Genomic DNA, 17,409 nt, shown 5'->3' with positions numbered 1-17,409 from the left:
TTTCAAGAATCCAGAAATACCTTTTATTTAAAGGTAAACCGGTGATTGAAATTTCATTTTATCCTACTTTGATATTTTCCACTGGAGGAGTGCTTACTGCAGTGCTGTAAAATTCTGGGGGATACAACTGTAACCTCCATCTCGGTTTTTCTCGCGGCAGAAACGCGTCAGTGGCTACGAGCTTGCTCCTGGCAATGAGAAATACGTGTGTGAGACTGCTGGATGCTTGCTGCCAATGAAGCCGTTCCGAAGTGCGGCGGGGTGGAGCCGGATGCTCTCCAGGATATCCAGGCGGGACGGAGCTCGACTCGATGGTTCGGCGCGGGCGGCGGGGCGCTCTGGGCGGCCGCGCCGCACTCTATGGTGCGATGGGAGGAGCGGCGGGGCACGGCGGGCGGCCCCGGCCCGGCGGTCCTGGAGCCTTCGGCGAGCACCATGACGCCTGCGAAAGGTGAGGGTGGCGGCGTGGGGCGTCCGGCGGGTCCCGCGGCTCCCGGTGGGAGCACGGCCGGAGAACGAGGACAATTCCCACCCGTTTTCCCAAGAGGAAACGCGACCTGCGCGTAGCCTGCCCCTGCCTCCCCCCTGCCAGAGGGAGTGGAACTGTCCTCCCCGCTGGGGCTGTGGCGCCGGACGCCACCACCGCGGGAGCGAAGGGGGGAAGGGGCTACGCGGGGTCGCGCTGGGGAGGGGCTCTCCCCGCCCGCTTTCCCGCCCCGGAGCCTCTCCCCGCGCTGTGGCGCCGCTGCGCCCCCGGCGTGTGGGCGGCGGGCACTCCCGGCACGGGGCTTGCCGGGGCCCCGGAACGCTTCCGCCTGCAGGATCGGCCGCAGTCGCCACCAGTTCCCCTCTGGAGCGTCTGACCGTGGCGCGGCATCTCTGGGGCTTATCCCGGGGGCAGTGCACGGGCACATCCCCTGCAGCCACCCTGCGGCCCGCAGCTGGCCCTGGGAACGCCGCCGCGCCCAGGTGCCTACTGGAGTGTGTTTAGGATGGACATTAGGAAGGATTTCTTTCCAGAAGGGATGATGAGGTGCTGGAATGGACTGCCCAGGAGGGTGGTGGAGTCACCATCCCTGGAGATGTTTAAGGAAAGGCTGGATATAGCACTTAGGGGCACGGTGTAGTTCGCTTGGTGGCGTTGGGTCACAGGTCAGATCGATGACACCAGAGTCTTTCCCAACCTGCTTGATTCCCCGGTTCTCAGGGATTCTGCCTGTGTACAGCGAGGCCAGAGCCCGCACGGGCCCGCACTTTTGTCCTGAGGCTTTTGGCCTGTCTGGTCCCTTTTTGCCAGAAATCATTTCAGCCAGGTGGGATTTACTGGGAAAAAAAACAAAAGCTTTTTCCAGCTCTTCTTTTCTTTAGGCAGGTGTAAGTTCAGATTTATCAGCAGAAGTTATGTGTGCCCCAGCTGTGTTTTCTTCTGCTCTCCTTGCTGCACTGGTACTGATGCAGACATGGGAGCCTGGCTGAAGAAAATCCAGGCTGAAAAGAATTACAAATACCTTTTTACATAATGCTGGAACTATCTAGTCTAGATACTAGACTTGTTACGTCTTGATGCCTTTGGTTTACCCAAGTTTCCAAAACATTGCCAAATTGGGGCTTTTTTTATTTTTAAAGAGTAGTTACTAGAGGCAAGCATTAAGTTTAGCTGTAGTTTGGTGGTACATAGATTAAAATCTTTGTGTGTCAAATCACAGCATTAATATAATTTTTGTCAGTACTGAAACATCATTTGAAGATACGTTTTTGTAAAACCAGATGGGGTTAGTTATATATATTGTTATGCCCTTGTATTTCCTCCCCACAGTCCAAATTTAATTTTAAAATGGGTTACAGCTTGTAAGTCTCTTCTAAGCATTGTTAGTCCAAAAACTAATTGGCTCTACCTTTTAAAAGTGGTTACTGACGTGGGTAAGATTTTTATCTATAAGGAAGTAGCTAATTTAAATGATTGCAGTGGCAGGAGGTATTAACTGTAGCTTGCAGAAATGTTATGCAATTGAAGACATCTCTGGCTTGAAAGAAACATGAACGAAACATTGGTCTCACTGGATTCAGCAACTCATTCCTTTATTAAATGAACAAAGTTATTATAAAACTGCTTATCCTGTATCTCGTTTCCTAATCAGCAGAGAAACGCAAACTTACACCAATTAAAACACATTTCTTTAGGATATTTAGAACATGACAGTGGCCTCAAAGGTGCTGCTGACATTTGCTGATGTCTTGTGTTGGGTCTTGCCTTTGGGCAGAGAAATCCCATTTGAAGTTGTGTGCTGTTTTCTTGGCTGGTTTAGATGCAGACTTAGCCATTCCCTGACCTGGGAATGCACTGGAGTGTGCGAAAAACTGCCTTGTTCCAGGGGACCTTGGACAGGCTAACTCCAAAATTTTTCAGGATAGTAGTTGGCCCAGGTCAAAATTGTTACAAGTATTACTACTGTTGTAAGAGTATATCAGTGGGGAAGACAGAGGGGATAACACAAATTATACACCTTGTGTGGTTTAATTTATTGGAAGAGCTTAACTTTAGGCCTTTGTACAGGGAATTTTTCCAGAAAGCCCTTTGTGTGAAGTCCCATCACCATTCAGAGCAAAATCTTCTTCTTTTACTAACTTAGGTTGAAAATAGGGCTGATGGAAATGCTGTGGTTTTTATTAAGATTTGCTAGATTTGTTTGCTTATATCGAACTTCTCTCTTTTTGCTTTTGCTAGTCTGCCAACATTCTGTGTCAGAGTTCAGTATATTACATGAAGAAGATCAGATGCCATTTCAGAGCCAGCACCTACTGTCAGCTAAAGAGCATGAAAGCTCTTTTTGATTGTTATTAGATAAATATTAATATTTTTTTCTAGAATGAAGGATGATTACAGGGGCAAGAGAGCATCTCATTTTCAAACATTTGGAGTTTCTGTACAAGCTTATTTGAGAAGGCTGTAAAATTTAGCCAAATATTTTTAATGGAAAGTGTTTCCTAACATTGTAATTATTGTCTGCTGACACAGTAGTGTTTGATACATCCCTCTAGCTGGAGAACACACTGTGTGAGTTCTTAAATTAAAATGGGGGTCATGCTGAGTCCTCTCCTCTGTTTTGTTTCAGAAAATGTCAGCTTGCTGTTCAAGCTGTACTGCCTCACGGTGATGACCCTGGTTGCTGCCACGTACACGGTGGCACTGCGGTACACCAGGACAGTGGAGACAGAACTCTACTTTTCCACAACGGCTGTGTGTGTCACTGAAGTTATCAAGTTGTTCCTGAGCGTGGGCATCCTGGCTAAGTAAGTGTGGGAGTGCTGATCATTGTTTTGAAAACCAGTCCTTGCTTCTAACCTCAGATTCTTGGGTCCTGAAGTGCAGGTATGTTTGAGATTGTGGCTGGATAATGGTGCTGTGGAAGGGTAATTTTAGAGCAGGTTAGAGCTTGTGAGTCCGCATCAGCTGAAACTGCTTTGTATACAGCACAATATTCAGGTGTATCCTTTCTACATATTTTCTATTTTTGTATGCTTTGGAATCAGTTCACAGTGTCATCATGGATTATCCATGATGTTTTAGTCTTTAAGATGTTGGTGTAGGTGAAAGTTGGACTTTCATTATCTTCTATGAGCCATCATCTGCTGAGTTACATAAAATTCTAATGTTCCTACGAATAAATTTTCCCAAACAATGTTACAGACAGACATTTTGCTGTTTCTAATAAGCCACAAACCAATGCTGAAAGACTGATCAAAAAATATTACCCAGACTGCTGCTAAGAGCTAAAACTTTAGTGCATGCATGAGCATCTCAAGTAGGGAGGTTATCAGTCTGCTGCCTTTTCTCTCAGCTTCCCTGTGCTACATCCTTCCTAGCAAGAATCTTTACATTCTGGACTTTTCCAAAGCCCAGTTCTTGCTGCTGTGGTAGAATTTTTTCTTTTAAGGTCTCTGTCTCTCTTTGTGGCTTGTGGTACATCAGAAGGCTGGCTGTTATGTGCTAGACGATCATGGAGTCACATGATATACTTCAGATTTTCATCAGCTCTTTTCCTTTTAACACACAAATGGCATTTTACTTGCTTTAGAAGTGAGGCAATATTTGAATTTGGTAAGGCAACTGACAAACTGCTTTTTTTTTTTTTTTTTTTTTGTTAGCCTTTCATTAAATGGAATGTGTAAGAGAAGGGAGATGAGATCAGTGGGGAAATCTGTTTTTCTTTACATGCACTCTGGACTTCTCTGTCAGCACAAAATGCTGGCAGAAATGGCTCTGCTGACACATGGTTCTGCTGTAGTTCTCACTGTTGTAACCAGTGAGGATCCCACTGGCTCTCTGGAGGCTGTAGCAGCCCATGCTTCCCAATAGTGAGGGTAGAGGGCTGCCTCTGGATAGCCTCACCTGTGCGTGTAATTTGTCAAATCTTGTGCCCCTGAGACTCAGGCTGTTTATAGTACACCTAGTGCAGCAGGGTAAGCAATCCCTTTTGTTAAGGGACTGTAATGTTTTGTTCATTAAATGTATGAATGGTCTTTTTTAATTGAAATCATTAAAAACTAAATTACTTTTAACTCAGAAAGAAGTCTTAACATGTTGATGTTTTTAGAACAGCCCCGCACAGCAAAAAGTCTCTGTAGCCCATTGTCTTCCCTTTGTCAGCAGAGGATGTGTAGAATGGAAGTGTAGCCAAGGGGTCAAGCATGGGCTGAACTTTCCTTATCTGGTGGCAGAAACTTATGGATCCTGTTGTCTTGTGTTGACAAATAGGATGAATAATCTTTCCTCGTCCATTTTGCTTTTTGTAACTCTACAGACCTGTGTTTTCATCACTAATTTATTTTCTAAGCCAGGAGCCCTAGTTTAATTTTTCTGGGATCATCATAGTACCCATCCACAGAGCATTTCCAGTATTGATACATCCCTTTTGAAACAGGATCCAGAGCTGCATGCTGTATTCAGGATGTGACTGTGCCATGGCATTAGGCAGGGGGGTGAAGGTATTTTCTCTCTTGGCCTCAGTTCCTTTCCTAAGGATTTTGCTCATTTCTCTGAGGCAGCTTTCTCATGAAGCTGATGCCATGTTTGAGCTTGTGCCATCCAAGAACTACTTGCATCTTTTTGCCAGGTGCTCAAAACTAGATGAGAGAGGGTTGCTGTATACAGGGGTGGCCATTTTCTATGGTTCTTTCTCATTTATTGACACCTGAGCCTTATTTACCAGTTAAAATGGGAAGAATCAGATTCACTGAGCTGTTTGGAGGTTATAATGTCTATTCTGATCTGTCAGCTGGTGGGCTTTTTCTCTCCATAGCTGAGGGAGTGATGGGCACCAGCAGACAACATTCATCAGGCCATGCTCACCTGTCCTTGGTACCATGTGTGGCATGCAGGCAGGTCCAAAAGTTGCCAACTTTCTAGTAACCTCCCCTTTCAGATCACTTATGAATATGCTGAACAGCATCAATTCCAGCACAGCTTCTTTCTGTGTCTCCTTTACAGCTTCCTTCTGTTTTAAATCCTAACCAATTTGCCTCACCCAAGGTAGGGTGCCTTTGTAGTTCAGTAAGCAGTCCTGGTTTTTTTACTGTATAGCAGGATACATTTGTGTGGGTACCTTTTCTTTTTGAAAGAGATAGTGTTGATAACTGCAGTATACAGGATACTAGAATATAACTCTCCCACTGTTCCAGCTGCCAAATTTGTTTTCTTACACATTATTACATGATGCCTTCATTGTTTACTTCTAAGGCGTCTCCTGGAGGGCATATTGAATGGATGAATGCCAAAGAATTGTCTTTCAAAAGAGAAGCTTATGATAGTTTAAGCTGTGTTAATTGTTAACTGAAATATTCAATTTCTAATGCTTATTTAAAGTCCTGTTCACCATCTGGTATTAGCATTTGCTATGTTCTTAGCTGGCACATAACTACTTACTAATGGATGAAGGAAAGCAGAGCTGTTTTGCAAACTCTAGTTTTAACTTCAGCTTTTCTCACAAATGTGTCTTTCTGTTGCATGACTGATAGCTATTAGTATCTCTCACCTCTTCATACCTGGAAATTGGCTTTGTCAGTAGGGTAATGAATTTATGAAAGGGGAAATGGCTTTAAAGTGAAAAAAAATAGGGTTAGGTTAGATATGGGGAATAAATTCTTCAGTGTGAGGGTGGTGAATCTCTGGAACAAGCTGCCCTGAGATGTGGTGGATGCTCCATCCCTGGAAGTGTTCAAGACCAGGCTGGATGGGGCTTGGAGCAAACTGGTCTAGTGGAAGTTGTCCCTGCTCATGGCAGGGAGGTTGAAACAATATGGTCTTAGGATCTCTTCCAACCTAAACCATTCTACAAAGAAAATTGATTATATTTTAAAATTTAAACTTACATCAGCATCAAGAAAGCTGAACTCAAGCTAGATAATTTTTTATTTTCTAATTTGATCTTATAGTGTACAAGGTCATTTTTTATTTTCTAATTTGATCTTGCAGATTCTTTGGGCACCTAGTTTTGCATTATCAGCTGTATATGGAGGCTTTAAGTTGTTTTTTGGCCATGTACTGAATTCAACTTACAGTTAGAGATTCTTGGTATGTGCATGCTTCAGAAAGCACATCCACTGCACAGATGAACTATTAGATAGCTTATCTTCTTGTTCTCAAAATCTAAAGGGAAGATGGTAATTATTAGACACATGTTATTCTTTGCTGAAATTTTGTTCTTGAAGTGAAAGTAGACAGAATTTACTATTGCCGCTGTGACTTTAAAAATGTGATCAGCAAATTCACTGAGCGTGGTCTGGAAGAGAAGCAGTTTAAATATTACTTTAAATATTATTTTTAAATTATTTTAAATATTGTTGACAGCTCACCTTAGTATCAATGAACAGAAGAAGTTATTCCTGCATGGTATTTTTTTACTTCTTATTTTCATAGAGTAGAACTGTGTCTACGCTGAATATATTTTATTTCCAGTTAGACATTTGAGATAGAAGCACTTTAGTCCATCTGTACTTGAGTATTACCCAATTTTCTTGTACATCTTATCTCCCAATCCTAGACAATGTAATAAACACATTCAGAATTGGAACAAACCAAAAATTTGCCTGTAATATCAATGACTCCTAACATTTTATACATTTCTGCATCTAGTGCAGTTAACCATGGTGAGCTGTAGCATGAACTCTTCCCCTTTCTTGTATTGCAGACTTCATTTTAAGTGCTATTTGTCCGTGGATTTTCTTGTCATGGTTGTTCACTGTGGCCAGACATGTCTGGTTTTTTGTGTGTTCTTTCTGTTATGGAAAAATACAAAAAGAATTCCTTGCAGCTGCCTGTATAACGACTTCTTTCCCTGGAGGGGAAAATAAAAGAGGAAAAGAAAGTATATGCTAGGTGCAAGTAGGGAGGAAGGCAAGGAAGGAGAGAAATTTAGATGGAAGGATCATGACAGGGTAAAGTCTATAATCTTCAGAGAGGAAGAGCTGAACAACTGGAGTACAGAGTCAGTGGTTTATCAGGAAAGGAAAATATGCTGAAAAGAGTTAGTTAAAGCTATTTATTCATACGAATGTGTAATAGAACCACAAGGACAGTTAAATTTAAAAGCAGTACAGTTTACAAGTTGAAAGGCCTGTGGGAGGGGGCAGGAATGATTTTGGATGTTGGTATTTGTCAGTGCTAAGCAAGAGAGGATTGGAAAGGGGGACCGTGGGAGAGGTGGGAAGAGGACTAGAGCAGCAGCAACAAGTAAGCAGCAAATGTCATATTGATGTACAAGTGATAAGGGAGAGCCAGTAATGCAGAGGGCAGCTGTGAAAAGCTGAGTAGCAAATTGCAAAAGCAGCCAGCAGCAACACATTCTCTTCCCCATTGCCTGCTCTGTCACACACTGTAATTACTTGAAGGAGAGGTGTGAAATGCAAAGACAGGGACAGGAGACAGGGAGCCCCCACACATCCGTCAGACCTCTTTGTGTGTGTGCTGGTGCTGGTCTAGCATCTCCCACAGCACAAATGAGAATGGGAACCCGTGGCTGACTGAGGAATGAGAAGTTTTTCTAGGTAAATAGCGTGCAAGGGTACAATCCTTTTCTGACTGTACTGTGAAGCATAGTTTAAATTTTCCCATGGAAAATCATGGGCATTTGACATCACACACCAACATTAATACCCAGTAAAAAAGGGGAAATGTGAACAACAGCCTTCTGTTCCACTGCCTATACACTGCTGCACATTAATGCATCTGACTTCCTGATTCCAGAATGTCTCTCTCATCTTGTTGAAAACCTCGCTTGTTTTTTTTTTCTTTTATGAGCAGAAAGTACAACTGATCATGGAATACAAATTTTCAGCTCTCCCAAGGGATTAATTGATTTGATTTCTGTTTTAAAATACCAGTTTAGGAATGCCCTCCATTATGTTAATGTTTTATTTTGCAGAGAAACTGGAAGTCTGACAAAGTTAATAACATCTTTAAAAGAAAATGTATTCGGAAGTGCTAAAGAATTGCTAAAATTAAGTGTTCCATCTGTGGTGTACGCTGTCCAGAACAATATGGCGTTCATGGCTCTTAGCAACTTGGATGCTGCAGTCTATCAGGTAATACAGGTTTCTGTCAGTAACAGACCTGGAAATATATTTCTCTTTCCTGGTTCATTAGGCACGTGTTTCAGGCACACAGCACTCTCTTCAGCCTCAATGTTAAAAGGGAAACTGTGCTTTGTTCTATTCAGAGCATACACTCTGCTGCAGAGCTCTGGCTTTCTGAGCCAAGCCACTCACTGCTACAGTCCCTTCAAATTCATGTTGTTGTAATTGGAGATGGATACGTAGGAAATCAATGAATATAAAAACCTGACATTCTGTAGCTGAATTTTCTATTTTATTTTCTTCTTTTGGAGGAGTTTATAAAACCATGTCCTCTGCACTACATTCCCATCTTTTTTAGGTGACGTACCAGTTGAAGATCCCTTGTACAGCTTTATGTACAGTCCTGATGCTGAACCGTACCCTTAGTAAGTTGCAGTGGTTCTCCGTCTTCATGCTGTGTGGTGGTGTTATCCTTGTTCAGTGGGAACCTGCTCAGGCTACAAAAGTACAGGTAAGAGCTAAAATTTTCCCTCTGCAGATAAAGATTAAATGATCCTTGATCTTTGGCTTTCACCTTTGTTGTGTACCTGTTCAGGCAGGCTTGTGCTATGGCTCTGGTCTCACTTGTTGGAAATGCAATGGGTTGCTGCAATTAGTATAAATTACCACAGCCATCATAATCTAATGCACCGTCGTAGGAGTGTCTGAGTAGATTGTTTCCAGCAGTAGGCTTGGTAACATTGTAACTGTTGGAACAGAGAACTTGGAATCAAAGCACTGCCAAAAATTAGGAGCAAAACTCCAGCGTACTGTGGGTATGTCATTTAAACACACCCTTCAGAGGCACTGACCTAATACTGTTGTAGGAGAAACAAGTGTCCTCTGTTCCTTAGGTCATAGCTGCTGCTCAGCTGCATTAGTAGGAAAGATAGGTCATGCCTCTGGGAGCACTGGCCACAGCCAAGTAGACAGTACCTCTGAGCACTGTGGCAGCACCCACAGAAAGTGAAACACCGCACAGCTGCACTGGGCTGAGCTGAGGGACAGCCCTACATCAGCAAGGGCACCTGGTACTGCACTGAAATGCTCATGATTTTGCTCTGCTTAATGAAGTAGCTCTGTGCTGTGGTTTTGACTGAATAGAATTTAAATTTCTTCCTAGTAGCTGGTTCAGTGGTGTGTTTTGGATTTAGTATGAGAACAGTGTTAGACTGGTGTTTTAGTTGTGGCTCAGTAGTGCTTAACCATGAGTCTAGGGCTTTTCTGTGCTTCCTGGTGTGCCAGTGAGGAGAGGCACAAGAATCCAGGAGGGAGTATGGGCAGGACAGCTGACCTGAACTGGCCAAAGGGATATGCTGTACCACAGAATGTTACACCCACTATGGAAAATCAGGGAATTTGGTCAGGAGGGGCTGATTATTGCTGCAGGATGGACTGGGCATCTGTCAGCAGGTGGTGATCAGTTACTTTGTGCCTCACTTAGTTTTCTTGGGTTTTATATTTCTCTCTTCTTTCGTTAATACTAGAATTATTAGTAATTTTTATTTTGATTTAGTTATTAAACTCTGCTTATATCAACCCACAAAGTTTACCTTTTGTTTTCAATTCTTCTCTCCGCTGTGGGGCTTGCGGGGAATGAGTGAGGAGCTGGGAGGTGCTTAGTTGCTGGCTGAATTTAATCACAGCATTCTGGAATTGATTATTGTGAATGACTAAATTGTTGTATCCTTTTTAAAATAATGGTTGATGTTGCAGGTGGAGCAGAACCCGTGGCTAGGGTTTGGAGCAATTGCTGTGGCAGTGTTTTGTTCAGGATTTGCAGGTACAGTATTATTTCTGTATGTGGGCTGTATCTAAAGGATTGGAGAACTCAAAGTGCTTAAAACTGAACATTCTACATTTGTTAACTGTCTTCCTCTAATAGTTCATTCCCTCTGCCCATAATTGTCTTCTACTTTTGGTAATTATGGCAGATTCATAACATGATTACTCCCATTGTCAAGCAAATGATAGGAGCATGTACCATTGGTTTTACACGATGCAACATACAGGGCTGGTTTGCAATTGGAAGTGTCTTTCAAATGCTGTGAATAAGACTGTAGGGAGCAGCATAATGACTCACTCCATACATTTAATTAATGTACATCAATTTTGTAAAGTTTACTTTGCAGTGAATAGCTCCCCTTTGGTGATCACATGAAATACTTGCATTTTTTTACAAGGGGAACTGAGCTCCTTGCTCAGCTCTTGTACCAGCTCAGCCTTGAAATACACATTACCATACTTCTGTAGGTGGAAAATCTAACTGGGATGTAGAGGGAGCATGAGGAAGGCAGAGAGTTAGAGTAGTATCAGGAAGCCTGTATAAACTCAATGAAGGATTTTTGGTTTTGTTTATTTTTGCTTTGTTCTACAACCAGTGTCTCCCCTCAGTGTAGCTTTTTCTCTGTCTTCTGGAGAAGGACACCAAAACTTTGGGACAAGTGAACTGGTTTTCAGAAATAAAGAAATGCAAATTACTTGTTAATTTGAAATTTGGCTCACAGGGGCATATTCCCCTGACTGTAAATTGGATTCTTCCTCCCTCCTCTGTAAAAAGCAAGGTACTATCACCCACCTCTAGTACTGGAAAATCTTGCAAGAATGATCTTGTGCTGTGTGTAGATGCTCATTACTCATGGAAAAACATTCTGGTGGGTAGAGGAGGAGAGTGTCATTCTTATTTGGTGTTGTTTCAGTAAAATAGGCACTTTGAAGCAGAAATACTAAATAAAACTGTGCAGAGCTCAGTCAGCTTTTCCTGCAAGGTTATGAATTTCCTCATTTAAATAGATGCTTCAAAGCTGCAAGACAAAATACAGCCTTCAGAATCTCCTAAAACTCCTGTTTTCCCCAATAATGTGGGTCAACAGCTGTGCTTCCAAAGGTCTGCAAATTCAGAGCAGCGTGAGGCACTTAGGGCTTTCTTCTCCTGCAAAAGGATTGCAGCTTGGGTTTCCTTGCTGACAGCTGAAGCTCTGGGGCAGCTGGGAGGGACTGTGTGTTTTATCCACAGAGCCCCTTGTGTCCTTGGGGCTTTACATGTTGAAAACAAAAATTCTATTCAAGTTCTCTTCCTGTTCTTCCTTCCCACGCTCACATGAAGCAGTTATTTTGCTGTTAGATGTCCATTTTCTGAATTGACCATGTTTTATGGAGTGTTTTGTTAGTCCAGCAAAATGAAAAAAAGGTTGTGTGTGTTTGTCACTTAGAGAAGGAAAATAAGTTTTTTCTTCAAATTGCTGATCCTGTGATAATTTCCAAGTACTGGGGCCCCAAAAATGCGTTTAAAAGCATTGGAGGGACAATTTAGTGGCAGATTCTTTGTGATTTAAAACAGTTCTGAGGAGTAGATTCTCCTAATGAGCCCCCATTCTTTCCTTCTTCTTGCCTAGTGGATTTGTGAATTGTATAATCACAAATCTAGAAGCATAATTCTATTGATTTGCCTACTGTTTTCTCAGTTTATAACATTTGCAAGTATGGTTCATACTCAAGCCAAATTTCTGTTATGTTGATTACACCTCATACTCTGTGGGTCTTCTCAGGGGCAGAAATCTCAAGATAATTATTCTAGGTTATTTTAAAGGTTGCAGTCTTAACAATACTAGTTGGTTGTTGTTTACACTTCAAAAATTTATATTCTTATCAGATAATATTTCCTTGGTTTTATAAATTATTTGAACCCCTGAAATATAAATCTGCCTCCTCATTTATTCACTGTAAGTACTCACTGTATTAAATTATAAACTGCATTTTTCATTAATTAAAGAATAGAAAGACCTTCCTTGAAGCTAGTTTGGGGAATTTTTGAGGGGGAGGGGTGCATGCCTAGGGCTTTTAACACCCAGGACTTTGTTGGTTCCATATATTTTCTCATATTGTATGAAGGATGGTGCGTGATATTAATCACCAATAAACTTCTAGTCAATAGGGCTCTCACCAGAAGGTCATGGAAGTCACTGGTAAGAGTCCTGGAAACTGCTCTTTGTTTTGAAATGTGGAGGAAATTTGGTTTGGTGAGCAATGGTTAAAAAGGCAGGTGGGGAGGGCCTTGCCAAATGTCTGCCTCTTAGTCTGACAAATCCCTCCCAAGTAGAATAATGAAGTATTTGGGGAGTTTCAGTAATGCAAAGCATAAAAATAATGCTCTTCCATGTGGTATCGAGAGTTAGAACTTTAGATTAAAATGAATTCCACTTCCTCAAAAGCAACCTGTATTTTCAATTAGCAGAAGGCCTCGGTTTTCTTTTGCTCTTGAAATCCCCTGAAGCTGTGGTTTCAGAAGGAGCTGCTCTGCCAAGTGCTCTGCCAGCACAAAACTCCTGAGGAGTTTTCAGTTTCAGTACTGAGGTAATATAGATCCTCCCTTCCTCCCTTAACCTCTGAGAAAAATTGGACTAAAATAAATCTAAAACTAAAATCAACACAAAATTATTTTCATGGAGGCTGTGAATTGAAAAAGGGCAGAGATAAGAAAGGGTCAGGATAAACAGATAAAGGGAAACCTTCCTGTTAAGTCAAAGCAGATGCACTTGGTAAATTTAGGCCTGGACTTGACCAATGACTTAAAGGGCCAAGTCAGTTACAAATCTAAAGTACTTGAGAATGTAAGAGAGGAACATTGATAGTCCCTTTGCTGTAGCATATTCAGACTCAGCTGTAAAGGAGTTTGTACAGGGTGGAAAACGCCCCCGAGTTCAGTGAAGTACTCCCATGGGATGCCTTTTTATCTTCTCAGTGGGCCAAGAGTTGAGCCTTGAGGAGTGAGGCACCAACCCTCGATCCATCACTGGTGTTCAGCAGTGGTTTTCCACAGACAGTGAACTTGCGAGTTTGCTGGTTCTAAGAGGTTGTCTGGTTTTAAAATGCAATAAACCATGAATCATTCTTCTAATTGAAATATTTTCGGGTTTTTGTTTTTCTTGTTTTTTTTCAGGAGTTTATTTTGAAAAGGTGTTAAAGAGTTCAGATACTTCCTTGTGGGTGAGGAACATTCAGCTGTACTTATCTGGGATTGTGGTGAATTTATTTGTTGTGTATATGTCAGATGGAGCCAAAATTCTTGAGAAAGGGTTTTTCTATGGCTACACATACTACGTCTGGTTTGTTGTCCGTAAGTATCTTGTGGCTTTTGACATTGTTTTTCTTCTTTAACAGTGATACAACTGATTGCAGGAAGCTACAAATTCAGTCTGAGACACTCTCAACTGTGTTTTGAGGGATTTTATTTAAAAGTATCATTTTCTTGGAAGTTATTCGCTTATTCAGTTTAAAATTGTGCTGAAACAGCAGCCTAAATAATTTACTAGCAAGTAGATAATCTTTAAATAAGTTATATCTTATTTATTGGATGCCACACAGACATCCCATTCCACTGAATGATCTGTTAAATCATAAATTAGGACAATGTAGCGCAAAGTAGGAGCACATTCCACACAGTGGAGTAAAATGCATAATTTCAAGAGTAACCTACTGCACCTGTACTTATGGTAACACCTTATTCTTCTTCCCAGTTCTGGCCAGTGTGGGTGGCCTCTACACCTCGGTGGTTGTTAAGTACACAGATAATATCATGAAAGGCTTTTCTGCAGCAGCAGCCATTGTTCTCTCTACTGTGGCATCAGTCATCCTCTTTGGCCTCCAGATAAGTAAGTGCCTTTTTACCTTTGATTTGATGGCTGTGCATGTTTCCTGCCTGCCCAGCCTGCTGCACACAGCTCATACCAAGGCCATCATTTATGCCCCATCTCAGTTTTTCTGGTTTTAACTTCAATTCTTCTCCGGGACTCCTGTGCACTAATGCATCATCAGTCCCTGTTGTGGTACATAAAGGTGCCTGATGACTGTGCTTTGAAAGGCATTGGTGCTTTGTTCTTTCAGAGGCATCTACAACTTCAAACAGAAAGAACCTTTCTGGTTTAAACAGCTTTATGTTTATGCATCACTTTCTGATGCAGTTTAGTGTGTGATACAGCTGTTAACCTAAGACTGCTGTTGATGGGTTATTATTTCTTGTTGGGTTTAGTACAGCCAGTGCCAAATTAATTCCTCAGCTAATTCTTCAAGGGCTTTACACAGCCCTGATGAGTTACACCCACTACTGCATTAACTTTTACCTCCCCCATCTGCTGTGGACACCCCCATGCGAGAAAGTCAAAGAGCAGCTGGGGCTGTGACTGACTGATGTGGTGAATATCTTTGAGAGGAAACAGCAGATGGCTCTGGGCTGTTCTGCAGCTACACAAAGGATTTTATCCCCAATCAAGTCTGTGTCTGATACTGTGCCCAGCAGTCCTGCTCACTCCTTCACTGTTTAGTGGGTGGTTTCCTACCTTAATCCAAAGATGGTGTGGGAAAATGGGGGAAAAGTTAGCTTTTTGATGTAGTATTATTGAGTTAAAAATTAAGGAAAGTTTGCATAAGGAGAAAATAATCAGTGTTTTGCTGCAAAAGAGCACCATAAAGCAAGGAACGAAAAAAATTAAAAACTTACTTGGGCAGTGTTTTCGTGACAGCTGACACAAATTAAACCTGAACTAATGAGCTTTCTGTGAAAGCTTTATTAATAGAGTTTCTAAACAACCCTGTCTAGACATGGGAAGGCAAAATGGTGTTATCACAGGCTACTTTATCATATCCACTGGCTTTTTGTGATTAAGTTGATTGTAAGCCTGTACAAATAGCACCTGGGGCTGCAGGAGATACTTCACTTTCTATTACAACGACTACCACTACTTTCTTCCTGACGAGACCAATTGGAACCCTGTGGGGATTGTAAACACTCAAGAGATCCCAGTGACAGAGGATGAAGCTAAATGTTGCGACTTATCAATAGCTTGCTGTCTTTTTTAGTTTTGGGTAACTTCAATACTATCATTCAGATATAATTTACATGGTTTGCTGAAGGTTTCTTATATGAATTTATTTATTTAAACTATTTTGTCTTCTTTCAGCTGTTACCTTCTCCCTGGGTGCTCTCCTGGTGTGTATTTCTATTTACCTTTATGGATTACCTTGACAAGACACCACAAAAATCCAGCCCTCAGAGACTAAGAGCTCAAAAGAGAGACTTGCTACTGCGTGATGTCCATAAAAATGGACAGATGGACAAGAGAAAAAATACTTTAAAAAAAACTGCCTTTTTTTTTTTTTTTTTTTTTCCAAAATTAGCCTTAAGCTAGTCATGAAATGGTTTAAGTGAGATAGACTAAAAGCAGAAGTTAGTTCTGTTTTTCATGTGGAGTTTCCAGTGGCTGACACTGAGGCTACACTGCAGCTGAGGAGCTGGCTGGGTATTTTATGGAAGGTATTCTTCATTCACATCAACAATGAAGAGTCTTATTTACAAGGAAAATCCAATGAAGGAACTGATCACTCAATTGTATATAATGTATATAACAGAGAGAAATCGGTTCTTTGTGTATTTGATAAACTGTCTTGCTCTTTGAGGGCAGAAATGCCTGAAAAGTTTCATTAAAAAAACTATTTAAAAAAGCAACTACTGCCACCATTTTCTTTTAAAATACTTGGCAATTGCAGTTTGATTAATGACAAGTTTCTCTTCTAGGCAATAAGCATGAAACGACACAACTCTACAGGGAATACCCCTGCTTTGAGCATCACCAAGCTCAGAGTGCTTAGAGGTAGCCTTTGTTGTTTGGTTTAAAAAGTCAACTGAAAGGCTCTGCAGCTGTGGCTTTCCTTTTACTCTTTGTTGTTTTGTTCATTTTTTTTTTTAATTGGCTATAGGTGGTAAAGGGATCTTCTATGCATCGTACAGGGGAAGGTTTGTATTTGTTCCTGTACCTCTGGCTTAAGTGTGAATGAGTCACAAAGTTTCTACCTAGAAGATCTTTTCTCTCTCAACCTTTCTGTGCATACAAATGCTTGAAAAGGGCTCCTGTAATACATGTTCACCTTTAATTTTTCAGTGCCAACTGTGCAATTTCAACCTCCCTCCTCATCTTCTGAGGCCTTCCAGATGTTTCAAGTCTACATTGTGCGAAAACCGACCCTGGTACATTTGGGAAACTTGTTGGTTGACATTCACAGTGGAACTGAAATGTGACCAAGTTCATGCTCTTGGCTACATTTCTTTTGCCATAAATTAAGGAGCTGGTTTCTACTTGAAAGTGGGGCATGTTAAATAGCAGTAACATGCCTAAATTCTCTTCAGTGGGAGAGGTTGGTCCCCCCTGCCTTTACCGAGCTGTTCCCCTGCAGTGCTGCTCTTGGGAGTCAAGGCTTCCATGGTGGAAGGTATTGCCAGGCACTTGCAGGACCTCACAGGTGCTGCTCCACCTCTACAGCAATGTGAGGCTCAGGGGTGCCAAGCAGCAGCTGCCACGTTTGCCTGCGTGCTCAGTGCTGAGGGAACACTGCGCCTCCTGTTCGACCCGCTGGGCAGCAGTCTCTTCTTGCCGGCCATCACGTCAGTGGGAGCAAGGAAGGGCTTAAGAGCAGGGTGTGACAGCTGGCAGCTGGGCTTGGCTGAGCTTTCTGAAGGAGGAATGCAGCACAACACCCAGGAAAAAGTTTCTGCAGGGTCTGAGTAATTAGTTTTGTTCCAACAGACAGGGAACCTGAAGCCATTGTGCCATCAGGCCTTGGTACACAGTGGCAACCACAGGAATGGAGAACTTTGCCTAAGGCTGGACAATGAACACCACTTCCTCTACTGAAAGGATGTGATATTTACAGGGCAAATACACAGCAGTTCTCTTTTATGGGAAATTCCAGGTAGAGTAGTGCCTTAGGTACACTGCTGCAACCAAATGTCTGAAGAAAGTGATGACA

General features: G+C 42.0%; 1 protein-coding gene across 1 annotated transcript; it reads left to right on the top strand.

The window, feature by feature from the left end:
* Positions 1-187: 187 nt before the first annotated feature.
* On the top strand, positions 188-16,111 carry SLC35A1 (solute carrier family 35 member A1). Its single transcript, XM_021545786.3, has 8 exons — positions 188-451; positions 3,114-3,291; positions 8,421-8,580; positions 8,930-9,082; positions 10,327-10,393; positions 13,550-13,726; positions 14,127-14,261; positions 15,567-16,111. Exons 1-8 carry the CDS (start codon positions 223-225, stop codon positions 15,629-15,631), a joined length of 1,164 nt encoding a protein of 387 aa, XP_021401461.1. The 5' UTR covers positions 188-222; the 3' UTR covers positions 15,632-16,111.
* Positions 16,112-17,409: the final 1,298 nt, after the last annotated feature.

Source organism: Lonchura striata, chromosome 3 (genome assembly GCF_046129695.1).
Source record: "Lonchura striata isolate bLonStr1 chromosome 3, bLonStr1.mat, whole genome shotgun sequence".
Lineage (NCBI taxonomy): Eukaryota > Metazoa > Chordata > Aves > Passeriformes > Estrildidae > Lonchura > Lonchura striata.
Note: the sequence above shows the minus strand (reverse complement) of the source record. Positions and strands in the feature narration are given on the sequence as shown.

Excerpts from the sequence above, each read along its gene's own strand:
- SLC35A1 (XM_021545786.3), top strand. The coding sequence starts at position 223 with ATGCTTGCTGCCAATGAAGCCGTTCCGAAGTGCGGCGGGGTGGAGCCG. Across the intron at positions 452-3,113 it reads CACCATGACGCCTGCGAAAG|AAAATGTCAGCTTGCTGTTC; the intron begins GTGAGGGTGGCG and ends GTTTTGTTTCAG. Across the intron at positions 13,727-14,126 it reads CTACGTCTGGTTTGTTGTCC|TTCTGGCCAGTGTGGGTGGC; the intron begins GTAAGTATCTTG and ends TCTTCTTCCCAG.